Source organism: Sapajus apella, unplaced genomic scaffold (assembly GCF_009761245.1).
Source record: "Sapajus apella isolate SASKATOON/1434 unplaced genomic scaffold, GSC_monkey_1.0 scaffold43, whole genome shotgun sequence".
NCBI classification, from domain to species: domain Eukaryota; kingdom Metazoa; phylum Chordata; class Mammalia; order Primates; family Cebidae; genus Sapajus; species Sapajus apella.
Genome location: NW_022436983.1, coordinates 925,477 through 940,068, shown reverse-complemented (window position 1 = coordinate 940,068; position 14,592 = coordinate 925,477). Strand labels below are relative to the sequence as shown.

Sequence of the window (14,592 nt, the reverse complement as noted above, 5' to 3'; positions counted from 1 at the left end):
AATTATAAGGGAGAAATTTACAGGAGAATGGCTCTGGGGTAGGGACTGCAGGTACACATGCCCGCCAGAGACAACTATATCAGGAACCAAATGGGTATTGCCTCGCCATTTAAGCAGCAGAAAAGATGGCCAGGTGCTCCCAAATTAGGGCAATAACAAATCACTAAAATGAGAAGGGCTGCTCTGGGCAGGAAGGCTTCTGGGTGGCCAAGAAAGAAGACAATGGGGGTAGGAACAAATCTCATTCGGGGGATATTTGGGATCCAGATAAACCCTGCACTGGAGCACCTCCCACTTCTTTCAGGATATTTGGGATCCAGATAAACCCTGCACTGGAGCACCTCCCACTTCTTTCAGGATATTTGGGATCCAGATAAACCCTGCACTGGAGCACCTCTCACTTCTTTCAGGAGTTTGGGGCCGGTGGGGTAACAGGTGGTGGTGTCACAGAGGTTTGTCTCCCAGAGGATGACAACCTCCTGGAGCTGACTTCAAAGTTTCTCTTTCTAGGCAGAACGCGGTGGCTCATGTCTGTAATCCCAGCACTTTGGGAGGCCAAGGTGGGCGGATCACCTGAGGTCAGGGGTTCCAGACCAGCCTGGTCAACATGGTGAAACCCTGTCTCTCCCAAAAATACAAAACAATGAACCGGGCGTGGTGGCGGGCGCCTGTAGTCCCAACTACTCGGGAGGCTGAGGCAGGAGAATCGCTTCGACCCAGGAGGCGGAGGTTTCCATGTGCCGAGATAGCGCCGCTGCATGCACTCCAGCCTGGGCAACAGAGCGAGACTCAGTCTCAACATAAAAAAATTAAAAAAAAAAAAAGAAGTTTCCTTTTCTAGTCTAGGAAAAGCCCTAGGGAGGCCTGGCTACCGAAGACGCAGGCACCCCGCGTGCTGCGCGTCCCCTGGGAGCACCCGCGTGGTCACCCACCCCAGGCTGCCGCGGCGCCGCATCCCGCCATAGGCCGCGAGGGGGCGCAGAGCGCAGGCGCACTCCTGCCGAGCAAGGGCGGCTCCGGGCCGCCAGGGGCCGCTGTGGGGCAGCGGGGCTGCCCGCGCTGTCCCTACCGCGGATCACGGGGCCCTCTTGAGCACGGCCTTGCCGGTTTGGCGGGGTGAAAGGTCGCGAAGATGGCGACGGCCTTGAGCGAGGAGGAGCTGGACAATGAAGACTATTACTCTTTGCTGAACGTGCGCCGGGAGGTGAGGCCAGCAGCTGGACGCTCTGGGGGCTGAGGCCGGGCCCGGTCGTTCGGGAGGGCCGGGCTGGCGGCGGCCGCGCCACCCCCGCCACGGGAGGTCCAGGGTCCGGCGGGGAGGCCGCGTGACCCCGGCGACGTGCACGCCCGCCGGCCGACGGAGCGGTCCCCACCGCCCAGACCCTCCCGCCGGAGGTACCGGGGCCGGCCTCTGCCCCAGCTCCTGGAGGCTAGTGCGCCGCGTGCACTGTGTCCGGGCAAGGCCAGAGGCCCTCGCACCCACAGGAGGAAACAGAAGCCCCGAGGAGGCTACCGGAGTGGGGTTCACAGTCCTCCGAGAGCCCTTCCCTAGCTCAGCCCACATACCTGTCGTGGCTGAGGAGCTGTGTCATCGCCCGCCCCCAGCAGGATGGCAAACTGAGTCTCACCCACCAAGGTCAAGGCCACTAGGGAACGTCCGTAGGGCTTTATCTGGTCCCCGAGTCTTTCGTGGGGACTCCCTGCCTCTGAAGTGGGTCTAGCCTCAGAGGCACGCGTCTCTTGTCCTCCTTCATTCCCCTGGACCTGCTGTCCAGAAATTGAAGGCAGAGCCTCCAGGAACAGACCCTCAGCTCGGAGGCTGCAGATTGGGAAGAAGCCTTAGGCCAGAAAAGAAGTGGTGCCCTAACAACAGCTTTAACATTTGCATCAAGCGCTGGCACCCTGTCCTCAACGAATAAAGATAACACGAGGGAGTCTCAGGTAGTCTGGCAGTGGTAGGGCCCTACTACACTTCCTTTCTTCATGATTAGTCTGGAGTTACAGATGTGAAGGGCGAGAAGGCTTCCAGGGTGAGGTCATAAGGTGGATCGGTTTCTCTAAGCCAGATCCAGAGTCTGGGACAGCCCTGCCAAAGAATTCCTAGTTCCATCTCTCAGGTTTTCTAGTGGTGATGAAAGCTAGCCAAATTTTGCTATCCTAAGCAAAGCGGGTTCAGTGTGTTCTCAGTAAATATTGGTCCATGTGGTGTTAATAATACTAACTTACCTTGTGTGGGACCACTGTGCTGAATGACCTTTGTGTTATCTCATTTAATCCTGAAGATAGCCCTTAAGGTAAGATGATAGCCTTTGATTTACAGTTGAGGAAACTAAGGCCTAGAGAGTTTAGTAACGTGTCTAAAGTCATACTGCTAGAAAGTGCAAGAGCCTGAATTCAACCCAGTCATCCTGACTCTGGAGCCCAGCATGTGAGCTCTGTGCTATTCTGTCACCTTACCTTACCAGTCCTTGGACTACAAAGCTGCTAGTTCTGGTACTGTATCCTTGAGCATCCCATGTAAGAATCCTTTGAATATATGGGCCACTGTACTGTATCAGAATGTCCAGTGAAGTATATTTGGGAATTGCAGATCTTGTTAGACTGCCATAGGGCACCTGGTGGTTCTTGTTCTCATTAATCAACACTTTGGACTAATCGCTTTTTTTTTTCTTTTTCTTTTTATTATACTTTAAGTTCTGGGATGTATGTGCAGAACATGCAGGTTTGTTATATAGGTATACATGTGCCATGGGGGTTTGCTGCACCCATCAACCCGTCCTCTAGGTTTTCATGGGCTAATCAATTCTTTAGCCTTCAGTCTCTTTCCTTTTGAATGAAGATGTCTGGAAAGTTATTGTTTTTTTTCCAGTTTTTAGAAGTCAAGCAATAAATGAAACCAGCCTTTCTGAAATCATTCATGCTTAGTCCGGGCTATCAGTAATTGAGCAGCCATTTACCAGGCATACTGAACCTTAGGCAGCTGCAGATGATCAAGCAGGTCTAGAATAACAGTTTTAGCCGGAGTTCTAGGTAAACATTTTGTCAAAGGTATACCTTGAAACTGCTGAAATTGTAGGGCCTGTCACTGTTTTTGGACTTATGGATGGGAGCCAAAGAAATTTTGTTTGTTTGTTTAGAGGCAGGGCCTCACTTGCTCTGTTGCCCAGGCTGAAGTGCAGAGGTGGGTCATGGCTCATTGCCGCATCAACTTCCCCATGCTCAGGTGCTCTCACTTCAGCCTCTGTAGTAGCTAGGACCACAGGCACATGCCACCATGCCCAGTGAATTTTTGTATCTTTTGTAGAGACAGGGTCTCTGTGTTGTCCAAGTTGGTCTCCTGAGCTCAAGGAATCCTCCCACCTCTGCCTCCCAAAATGCCAGGATTATAGGCATGAACCACCAGGCCCAGCCAGGCTTGTCACTGTTAGACTTAAGGATGAGGTAAATTTTTTTCTTTTTTCTTTTTCTTTTTTTTTTTTTTTTTGAGACAGGCTGGAGTGCAGTGGCACAGTCATGGCTCACAGCAGCCTCGACCTTCCCCTAGCTCAGGGGACCCTCCCACCTAAGCCTCCAGAGTAGCTAGTATTACAGACACGCAGCACCACACCTGGCTGATATTTTGTAGAGACAGGGTCTCACTGTGTTGCCGAGGCTGGTCTCAAACTCCTGAGCTCGAGCAGTCCACCCATCTCAGCCTCCCAGAGTGCTAGGATTACAGGCATGAGCCACTGTACCCAGCCAAGAAATATTTCCTTTTAAAATTTTTTTTTTTTTTAACTTCTCCCAATGAGTGAAGGCACTTTCCATATTTATGGCTATAGGTTAAATCCATATGAAACATGCCCCTTTGCAGAAGTCACTTTCTGTTGCCTGTGTCAGCAAACTCGGTGTTAAATGTCATACTCAGGTGTGGTGTGTTGGTTTTCTGTCCCAGGATTCCACTAGAAGCCCTGAAAGTGATATCTGGACTTGGTATTTAGTGGAATTTTTTGTGTGAAATGAAACCCGAAGTTGAAATAATGTGATTTAGTTGAAGAAAAAGTCAGGGTAATCTTAATTCTCACATGTGTGGTTGGAAGAATATCTTAATACCTGTTTGTGTGTTTGCTGTCAGTTTGCTGTCGGTAGCTGCCATTTAAGTATAGCTATGAGAGGCAAGGTCCTCTTTCCACTAATACTTCAAAGTACCTTCAAAAGAGTATCTTCAGAACTCTCCATGTTCAGTAGAGTTTAGAGACTTTTCTTTAGAAATCTCAAACGGAAACAACTCCAGACAAAACCAGGGACTCCTACTTTAAAATCATAAGCATAATAGAGGTATATAATGGGAGTCATGTAGAAATGTCAACAAAAGAATCTCCCTCTCCAGATTTTAAACTTTAGAATATCCCCTTAAATTTGTATTCTAGAGCAGGGGTCTTCAGCCCCCTGGCCACGGACTAGTACTGGTTGGTGGCCTGTTAGGAATTGGGCCGCACAGCAGGAGGTGAGTGGTGGACAAGCAAACATTACCACCTGAGCTCTGCCTCCTGTCAGCTCAGCTGAGGCATTAGAGTCTCATAGGAGAACGAACCCGATTTTGAACTGCATGCATGCAAGGGATCTAGGTGAGGTGCTCCTTATGAGAATCTACTAATGCCTGATAATCTGAGGTGGAACAGTTTCATCCCACCCCCACTAGTCTGTGGAAAAATTATCTTCCATGAAACCAGTACCTGGTGTTGAAAAGGTTGGAGACCGCTGTTCGAGAGAGTGAAGCAGGCAGCTAGACAGGACCACCCATTCTCCTATGACAAGACCCAGGAGCATGAATGATTCTCCTTCTAGATTTCCTGTTTGCAGAGCAGAGCCATCATCTGTCATGCCTGCCTCACATGGAGAGGAAGGAGTAATTTATCATTAACTGAGCACACCAAAACCAGATTGGTTTTCTGGTTTAGTGACAGATGCATCGTCTGGTGTCTAAAATCTAACTGCTCCGAGATTTCCAGGATGATTTCCCAAAATTTATTTGGAGAAAGGATTCTTTAACTGTAAATCAGAGTTAAATTTACCTGATCCTGTAATTAGGAACTTTAATCGACACATTTTAAACCTAATGTATTCCCAGACAAATGGCTACAATTCTTACTTTATCAATGTCCCACTGCCTTTGAAAGAATTTCATTTTTGCAGTGTTTTAAACTCAGCCTCTACTTGTCTGCAGACTGGAGGCACCTGTTTGAAGATCTCTGGTCCCAATTGTTTTAACCTTAAACAGCCACCCTCCTTTTCAAGTTTTAAACACTTTTGGAAAAAAACACAGTTAAGTAAAAAATTAAGTTATTAATAAAGTATGACCTCCATGTATGGAGGTCAGTGTTCGGGAATCTTCATCCTTCCAGAACAGCCATGAAACTAGAAGTACAAAAGCATCACCTACCAGTAAAAGGTTTACCCCAAGTCTGCATTTTTGTCCCTTCTCTGGTATAGGGTATATCATTATTTTCACAATTGTGGGTTATCCGGGTTCCTTTGCTGCAGGTTACAGCCACAGAGTAAGGCCCACCCGTTGAATTTGAACTGCACTTTGGAAGAAGGGGCTAGAGCAGTAGAGGAAGGTTACCCTAGTCACTCTCAGGATTGACCTAGGGTCAAAGTCACCCACAAAGAAGGAGGCAGCAGACCCTCCAATCAGGGCCACTGACTCAGCCATCTGCAGAAATTGACTTGTAAAAGGCTCAGCTGAGCCAGCTTGAGCCACTCAAATCCCTAAAGCAGTGTGTGTTTATGCATTCATTGCTTTCTTATCAAACCTCGTGATGGGCAGTTAATTTAGTCTTAAGAGAAATAAAGATGGCTCTGAAAAGGTCAATTCCTTCATTTTCCATCTACTACGTTTTGTTAAAGTTTGACATTTATAACGACTCCAGTTAAATGTGTGCCTTGGGCACACAGAGTTATCCGCGGTTATCCAAAACCAGAACTTACCCAGATGTCTCCATTCCATAGGGTCTTCTGTAAGCCAAGAGGCTGGGCAGCAAGAATTTCAGCCCATGCCACCTACCTCTTGTGTGACCTTCAACAAATCATTTAAACTCAGCCTCTACCTACCTGCAGACTGGAGGCACCAGACTTATTTCACGGTGGGATAGAGGGAGGCCACCGCATAGGGCTTTGCAGCCAGAGTTCTGTATCCAAATCCCATTTTACTCTTCTGGAAGTTTTATGCCTCAAGGCTAGTAATTTAAACTTTCTCCTTCTCAATTTCTTTGATGTTGAAATGTAGGTAACAGGTAATAATGTCATAAGCCCTTACTATAGGCCAGGATGACCTGTGTGGTATGTGCCTTGCTAGGTGCTGAGGATGTACATAAAGTGCCTGGCATAAGTAGGTTAATACTTATTGTTGTTATTTCTTGTATTTTGATAAGTTTGAAGTCTTGCTTTTTTTTTTTTTTTTTTTTTTTTTTTTTAATCTCTGCTCACTGCAATCTCCACCTCTCAAGTTCAAGCGATTCCCCTGCCTCAGCGTCCTGAGTAGCTGGGACTGCAGGTGCGCACCACCACGCCTGGCTAATTTTTTTGTATTTTAGTAGAGACAGGGTTTCACCATGTTGGCCAGGATGGTCTCAATCCCCTGATCTCGTGATCCTCCCGCCTCAGCCTCCCAAAGTGCTGGGATCACAGGCATGAGCCACTGCACCGGGCCTAAATGTTGCTTATTTTTAAAAAAGACATAAGGCTTGGGGGTGGCTCACACCTGTAATTCCAACACCTTAGGAGGCTAAGGCAGGAGCATAGCTTGGCACCAGGAGTTTGCGGCCAGCCTGGGTAACATAACATAGCAAGACCCCATCTCTAATTTAAAAAAAAATTTTTGTTTTAATTAGCCAGGCATGGTGGCATGTGCTGTAGCCAATAGTCCAGCCTAAGGTGGGAGTGCAACCGAAAGCAGGTTAGTTGTCCACTTCAAGCAGAGTCTAGTTAACAAGAGTGAGGCCGCATGCAAAGCCAGTGAATTTATTCCGAAGCCAACTTGGGGAAGGGGCACGACATACGCCGTACTGCTTCACTTTTGGAGCAGAAAGCGGGCACTTTTATAAGGTATAGGAAATGAGCAAGGGCAGGGTCCCCCTGCTCTGTGGGTGCTTTATCTACCTGGCAGTTGAGTTGGCACCTTCCTGGGCAGAAATGAGTAAAAGTGGCCATGGGGGCGTGCTTTTGTCTGCAGATCCACTGTCAAGAGATCCATCTTGGAGCACAGTCAGATGAACTTGCCCTGTGGAGGATGCCTGGTGAAAGGGAGGTGAAAGGTTATATTTTCATTTCTAAAAGGCTAAGTAGGAAACGGGATACAGGGGAAAGAGGAAGAGGAGAAAATAATTAAACTATCTCTTAGAAAAATGGGGCCGAGCGCGAAATCCAGCACTTTGGGAGGCCAAGTTCGGTGGATCACTTGGGGTTGGGAGTTTGCGACCAGCCTGGCCAGCATGGTGAAACTCCGTCTCTACTAAAAATACAAAAAATGAGCCAGGTGTGGTGGCACATGCCTGTAATCCCAGCCACTCGGGAGGCTCAGGCAGGAGATTCGCTTGAACCCAGGAGGTGGAGGTTTTGGTGAGCCGAGATTGTGCCATTGCGCTCCAGCCTGGGCAACAAGAGCAAAACTCCATCGCAAAAAAAGAAAGAAAGAAAGAAATTCCTGACGCTTTTTTTTAACTTTCTGTTTAAAACACTGAGTTAGTTCTGTTTAAAAGACAGTGATCTTTCTGAACTTGTGCTTCCTTTCCTGGAAGTTGGGGCTAAGCATGGGAGTGGGGTGCAGCCTCAAGGATAACCTTTTTGGGTGTTTGGGGTAAAAGTAGGATACTTGTGAGCCAAGCAAAGAGGAGGCAGAGATGGGTGGGGGGGCTCAAGAGGGTGCCTGGGAAGTGGTGTTTGGAGAAGCTGCATGGGGAGGGAGCTGTGGAGGATGCCCCGCCACTTCCAGTGTCATCATTCCAGTCTCATAATTTAAAATGTGTTTCTTTAATGACCTATACGCCAGTTATTTTCTGCTTTGGCCATTTCACACAATTGCTTCTTGAAATTTTAATCCTCTAATTTCGTATTATCTACCAAAGCACCTCTTTTGTTTCTTTCTTAAAGAGAATTCAGTGGAAAACTTTTGTATTTGCTGTGAATTTAGTAATAAAACAATGGAAAATAAAACAGGGGTCATGAGAGCAACTTGCTTTGCTTGGCTGTAGAATTTGAGTGTCTGCTTTTATTAACCTTTCGTTTTAATTTTACTTATTTACACCTTACCTTGTTTAAGAAAGGATGTAAGACAACAGATGAATAAATAAAATAGCATATTTTTTTTAAAGGAGACACGCATTTCTTAAAAAGAAGACAATTGAGAACATTGCTGCTTTATTACCGCGTTACAGCACAAGCCTGGTACAGATCCCACTCCCTGGAAGGAGCTTGCAGCTTAGAGTGGAGCCTCCGAGATGAGAGTCTGACAGCTGATTCGTGTTTGGTTCGTGGACTGTCGGAATCACTCCTGCATGTTTTCAGTGTACAGCATACCCTCCCTAGCTGACAGGAGCCAGAAAATTCTTTAGCAGTGAAATGCCAAGCCAGTAGAGATCAACCACAAGAAGTCTGCATGAGTAGGCAGGATATAACAGATGAACAGGGACGAGAGAAGGCAGAAGGTCAGGCTTTTAGGGAGAAATAAGCCAGTTTCTTACTGTTAAGATAGGATCTGAGCCATCAATTTTGGTGCAACTCTGGAGCTTGTTTCTAGAGACTGGGGTCTTTTTATTTTCTATTGCGTCTCAAGGGCAACAAATAAATATATGAACATGACCAGGAAGAGTAATGAAAACCAAGTTGTACAGTGGTAGCGAACTATTTCTTAAGTCCTTGGAATGACCTCTGATTGGCAGTCAGGATTTTTCTCCTTTGGCCTATTTGTTCTTGAATTCTGTGATTGTGGCAGAGGTGTGTGCTGCAGAACTTGGCTCTTCCTCTCTCTGCCCCATAAACCTTATAGCGGATGTGCTTCCTGCCTTTTTTTTTTTTTTTTTTTTTTTAAGTTTTTGGGATTCTGTTGTTATTAATTGTCTAATCTTTTTTTCAAATTTATATTGCCATCTTGGAAGTATCATGTTCTGTGAGTTTTGTCAGTTTTTTTTTTTTTCTTAACTCTGGGTTAAGAAGAACTCACTTAGGTTTAAAAAATTATTCCTATTTGTAGAAACCTTTTAGAATTGTTTTATCAGTCTCTTTGTTCAGCTTTTCTGACTCATTTGTGATTTGATTATTTCTCTGTTAAACTCTTGCCAAAGTGAAGCCTAAAATGTCTATAGGAGTCAAACTTCCAGAATCAGTGTAGGTCAGCCTGACCTCTGTGCTCAGCAAAGTAGTGATAGAATTCAGGAGCTTGAAGTGAAGGACAGCTGAAGTCACCTAGCCCACTCCTTGCATGTTTAAGTACCAAGGAGCGTTCATTGGTGATGATCTGAATGTCCTGGGACAATGGTGGAGCTTCAGAAGGGGTCACTGTGAAGACGGAGGGCACAGCCCCGGGATTCAGAGCCGAGCTCCAGTTTCTAGCAGGTTTTATGGGGCAAATTACCTAACCTGTCTGAGCCCATTCATCCCTAAAATCCAGACAGTTTTACTGTTGTAGAGCTTTTGTGAGAATTCAGTGGGAGTTCATGGAAATGCTTGACGTGCAGTGGGCATATGACTGTAACATGAATGCCATTGTATTTCTGTTAGTGTCGTGAGCATAGCCATTAATAAGGAATGCTCTTATTGGTTATTTACATAATTCGGATGATTCCTTGATGTGGTGTATATATTGTAAATACCTCTTCCCTCTCTGTATGTTGCCTTTTGCTTTCATGAACTGAAGTTTGGTTTGTTAGGCTACACATTATTAATTTCTAACCATCTTTCAGGTTAGGGGTCCATAACCAAATAAACTCCTCCATCTTCAACCAAGTCACTTGATCCTTCCCATCCTTGGGATTTTTATCTGTAAAATGGAAGTCTGATACCAACCTCAAGACATTTTGAGTATTAAAGTATTAAGTGAGGAAATAGTGGAATTATTTTGTTAGCTGTAAATCTGTGTAAATGCATTTGTGATACCATTGACAAGCCTTTTAAAGCTCTGTGACGCTTCTCTATCCTCCTTTTTCACCTTGCCAGTTTCATGTTCCCTGTCCTTACGTAGCCCCTTCTCCAGGTTCAGTCCTCACCTCCTCGGCTCTTTTTAAGTCTGTGGCTTCAGCCCTGCATCTCCATCTGCCTTCCAGGTATCACGCCACGTAAGGTGTTGAAATTTACCTCTGCCCCAAGCCTGACTACCTCCTGATTTCTCCCTAACCCTGGAATGCCTGTTGATTCTTCTCGATTTCACTTTCAATAACTGCTTGTCCCATAGATCCATGAATCCTCTAGGACTTCAGCAGACTGTGGTGATCCTTCATTTCTGTTTCAGCTTCCAGGCTGCTGGCCACATAACCTCAGTCTTGAATTTCTGCTGCTGTTCTCTTTAGGTCTCTCTGGTTTTGTTTTTTGTTTGTTTATTGTCTGTCAAGCTGTACCAAATTAATAAATAATACTGGTCACATTATTTCTCTACCCAGAAACCTTGTATGGCTTCCTCTTATTCTTGGGTCAGGGTGAAATTAGATGTTTTGTGTATATTCTGGCTACTTTGTGCTGATGTCCTGCCCTCTTCCACTGCAGAGGAAGCACCATGTGGTCAGGGGCGGTGGCTGTCTGAGTCACTATTCTGTCCCCTGCACAGCGCCAGGCACATAATGGTACTTAACAAATGTTTGCCGAATGAATGAGCAGACAGATGGATGTCCACGTTAGTTTCTTACCTACCTCGTGCCTTCTGATGCCCCTTTGCGCCTGCCAGTTTGCTCAGAATTGTGTTTCTGTCCCCAACACTGGCCTGTTTGCTCTGGGTGTTATTTTCCCCTGAAATGCCGCAGCCCATCTTGGGTACCCAAAGCAAACCAGAGTCCACCGTTTGTGTTCTCATTTGGGTCTCACCACCTCCATGAAGTTTTCTTTGCATTCTGACTGCTGTGAACGTATTTCTGCACCATTAATGTTAGCATTCCTGTTTTATATTGTTTAGTTAAATCCATGTTTACATGGAGTTTTGGGGGGGTGAAATAAGAAATAGATATGAATCTATGCATAATTCCTTTGAGCTTTGGACCATATTGTATTTCTTTTGTGTCCCTGGTGGTTTCTTTTTTTGGAGACGGAGTTTCACTTTTATTGCCCAGGCTGGAGCGCAATGCTATGATCTTGGCTCACTGCAACCTCCACCTCCCGGGATCAGGTGATTCTCCTGCCTCAGCCTCCCGAGTAGCTGGAACTACAGGCATGCACCACCACACCTGGGAAATTTTGTATTCTTAGTTGAGAGGGGGGTTTCTCCATGTTGGTCAGGCTGGTCTCGAACTCCTTCCTGACCTCAGGTGATCCGCCTACCTTGGCCTCCCAAAGTGCTGGGATTACAGGCGTTAGCCACCGCACCCGGCCCGCTGACAGTGATTTCTAAAGCCGGTTAACATTCAGTAAATTTACTGATTGAAATGATAAGTATTTACTAATGACATACTCAGCTTGTCTACAGTACTCGAATTCTTGAGGAACACATTGCAATTTTAGCAATCAAACTATTCTAGAGGAACTTATGATTGAAAGGAATTTATTTGTTGTTAATTTGGTAAATCTAAATTTCGTGTATGAAAATTGTTTGAGGTCAGGTACAAGACGAAGGGAGCAAATTCAAACACATGCATTTATGCTCAGGCCCCAGAGTAAGTTAAGGCCTATGGAGACTCAGTCCAACGCTGAATATCATGCCAGAAGATGAAACAACAGCTTTTCCCCTGCTTGGCTTGTCCTTTTCATGTGGCAGATATTGATTATCTTCCTCTTACGTTTCTCTATTGTGGTGGGAAAAGGTTACTTTATCCTTTTTTGCATTAGCACCAATAATGACATTTGTCAAAGAAAATAAGTTTCAGATGAATCAAATATATTTTTGTATGGTGATTTTTTTCTGTTTGTTTTGGTCAATTAAATGGAGCTGCATTTTTACAGTAGATACTGGTTAGTCTCACATTAAATCCTGTTCTACTCGCAATGTTCCTATGGAGATCAGTCAGAATGAGTTACTCCAGTCTACACAATGCTTGATGTTGTAGGATGATTCCAAATACATCATTGGGATTTATTTCTGATTGAGGATGAATCCCATATTTCCAGACTTTCCAAAGATATTCTGCGTGTAAATGAAAATGAGAGAAGGTGGGGTTGAGCAGGAAAAATGGCATCAGAATATGGTACAGCTGGGAATGAGAGGGACTGTATTGTGGAGAGCTTCAGGCTGTATAGTTGGAACCTTTACAGAATGAAGTAGGGAATTTTTTTTTTAACCAAGTCCAGTTAAGTGGTTGCTTTTTAATGCCTGATAATTAAGTGGCTTGGTCTCTTAGTATAATCGGTATCTACTAAATGACACCAAATAATATGCGACACCCTTTCTCTCCATAGAACAGCTCTTACTCAGCACAGAGTACCCATGCTGTCTTGGTGTTAATTAGCTCTGAAATCTCCTTTTTCTTTTAAAGTGTATGAGCACCAACTATCATAAAAAAAAAAAAAAAACTGCAGGTTTTTATGAGCTGATGCAGTTTCTTTCCATTAGATTATTGTAGAACATATGGACAGTAATGAATCTTCAATTGTGGTAATCAGGCAAACTTCCCCACATCCAGTAGAATATAGTTTGTGGAGCCTTGGTTGCTGAAATTCAGTAATACAGCTACATCGCCTGGAAGTTTGAGTTTGAAAGTATAGACTAAAGCAACAAAAAACCTGATGGCTTTAGTATTCCCAACGTGAACATGAATAAGAGGTATTATTAAGTTGTTACTTGCATGCTCTATTCAGTCTTCAAAGTATCAAATCAAGTACCATCATCATGGTAGGTATAAGTACTGTTCACCAAACGTGGTTGGTCCTTGCTTGCCCAGCACATGGTAGGACCGCACTTGCTAGTAGTGTCCTTGTGGTTGAGCAAGACCATGGGACAAGTTCTAGCCAGTGATGTAGTGGAAGTGAGGTGTGTCACTTCTAGGCCCAAGCATGTAAATGCCAGTGTGAGCCAGGAGGTCTCATGCTTTTCCCTCTGCCTTGGTGATTGGCACAGGATGACTGCTCTGTCAACCTGGGACCTGAAGACATTGCCAAACCGTACTAGCTGGCCTCACGTGGACATGTAAAGTGAAAGAGAAATAAACCATTGAAATTTTTGGATTATTTGTTACTGTACTATCATCTAGCCCAGTAGTCATCAAGCTTTTTGGTGTTAGGATTCCTTTAAATTCTTAAATTATTGAGGGTCCCAAAGAGCTTTTGTTTATGTGAATTATAGCTATTGATATTTAATTAGAAGTTAAAACTAAGTAATTGGTAAAATACTGTAAAAACAAGACACAAATACAAATGTATTTCAGTAGAGGCACAAGGAAAACATAAGGATTTAAAATGACTATTGGACAATAAAGAGGTTACAGATACACAGACATCACAGCAGGTATAACCAATGACAGTGAGCACAGTCACAGAACTGAGATCTAATTCAGTTAATCTCAAAACTCTTGTATTTATACCCTTGTATTTATTTAAACTCTTGTATTTATACCAACCTTAGAAATTTCTAGAAAACATGACGTGTACGCACATTCCATTGGCCATCAGAACAATGATATTAAAACTAAAAGTTCTCTGAAAAGGAATTTGGAAAAAAGAGATTTTACTCCAGTACCAGAGAGACGTAGCCTCCAGTGTAAAACAAAGGTGGATTCCAGAGAATGAAAGGAAAGCTCAGATTTTATAGCCAAAGTTCCTGCCTGGGTTGCCAATCAAGTCCATTTATGTAAACGAGGGATTGAAACTTGCTTAGTTCTGATTGGTTGATACAAGTGAGCCCTGATTCGCTGGGGCAGATGAACTCCAAAGATAAAAGATGTGGATTTTGGAAAACTCCACAACCCCTAGTCGGCAAAAGGTCACCTGACTGTATTTTAAATTTAGGTCTCAGGATTCATCTTAAAGGATTGGCTCTGTTAGGTTCACATTTGTTCCTAATATCATCACATGTCCTGTAACCTCAAGATTCCACTGTACACTCGAGAGGATAAGAGTGAAAAAGGCAAATAACAGGTTCATATTATTAAAAAAAATAGTTTTGACTTTGTGAATCCCTGAAGGGGTCTCAGAGATTCCTGGGATGCCCCAGACACGCTTTGAGAACCACTGATCTAGCCTATGCTAATCAAATGCAGTCGTACTGCAGACATATTATCCAGACATGTTTTTGCTTATTTTGCCTTAGCCTCCTGAGTAGCTAGAAGTAAACCTGCATAATTTTTAAAAATTTTTTTGTAGAGACAGAATCTTGCTATGTTGCCCAAGCTGGTCTTGAATTCCTGGCCTCAAGCAGTTCTCCCACCTTGGCATGCCGAAGTGCTGGGATTACTGGCGTGAGCCACTGCACCAGCTCTGTTACTG

The 14,592-nt window shown here is 44.6% G+C and overlaps 1 protein-coding gene across 1 annotated transcript in view; it reads left to right on the top strand.

The window, feature by feature from the left end:
• The first annotated feature begins 991 nt into the window (after window positions 1-991).
• DNAJC11 (DnaJ heat shock protein family (Hsp40) member C11) overlaps window positions 992-14,592 on the top strand; it is a 69,239-nt gene continuing 55,638 nt past the window's right edge. Inside the window, exon 1 of the mRNA XM_032300259.1 lies at window positions 992-1,204. Within this exon, the coding sequence (XP_032156150.1) occupies window positions 1,133-1,204 (72 nt within the window). The 5' untranslated portion in view covers window positions 992-1,132. The remainder of the gene's footprint in view (window positions 1,205-14,592) is intronic.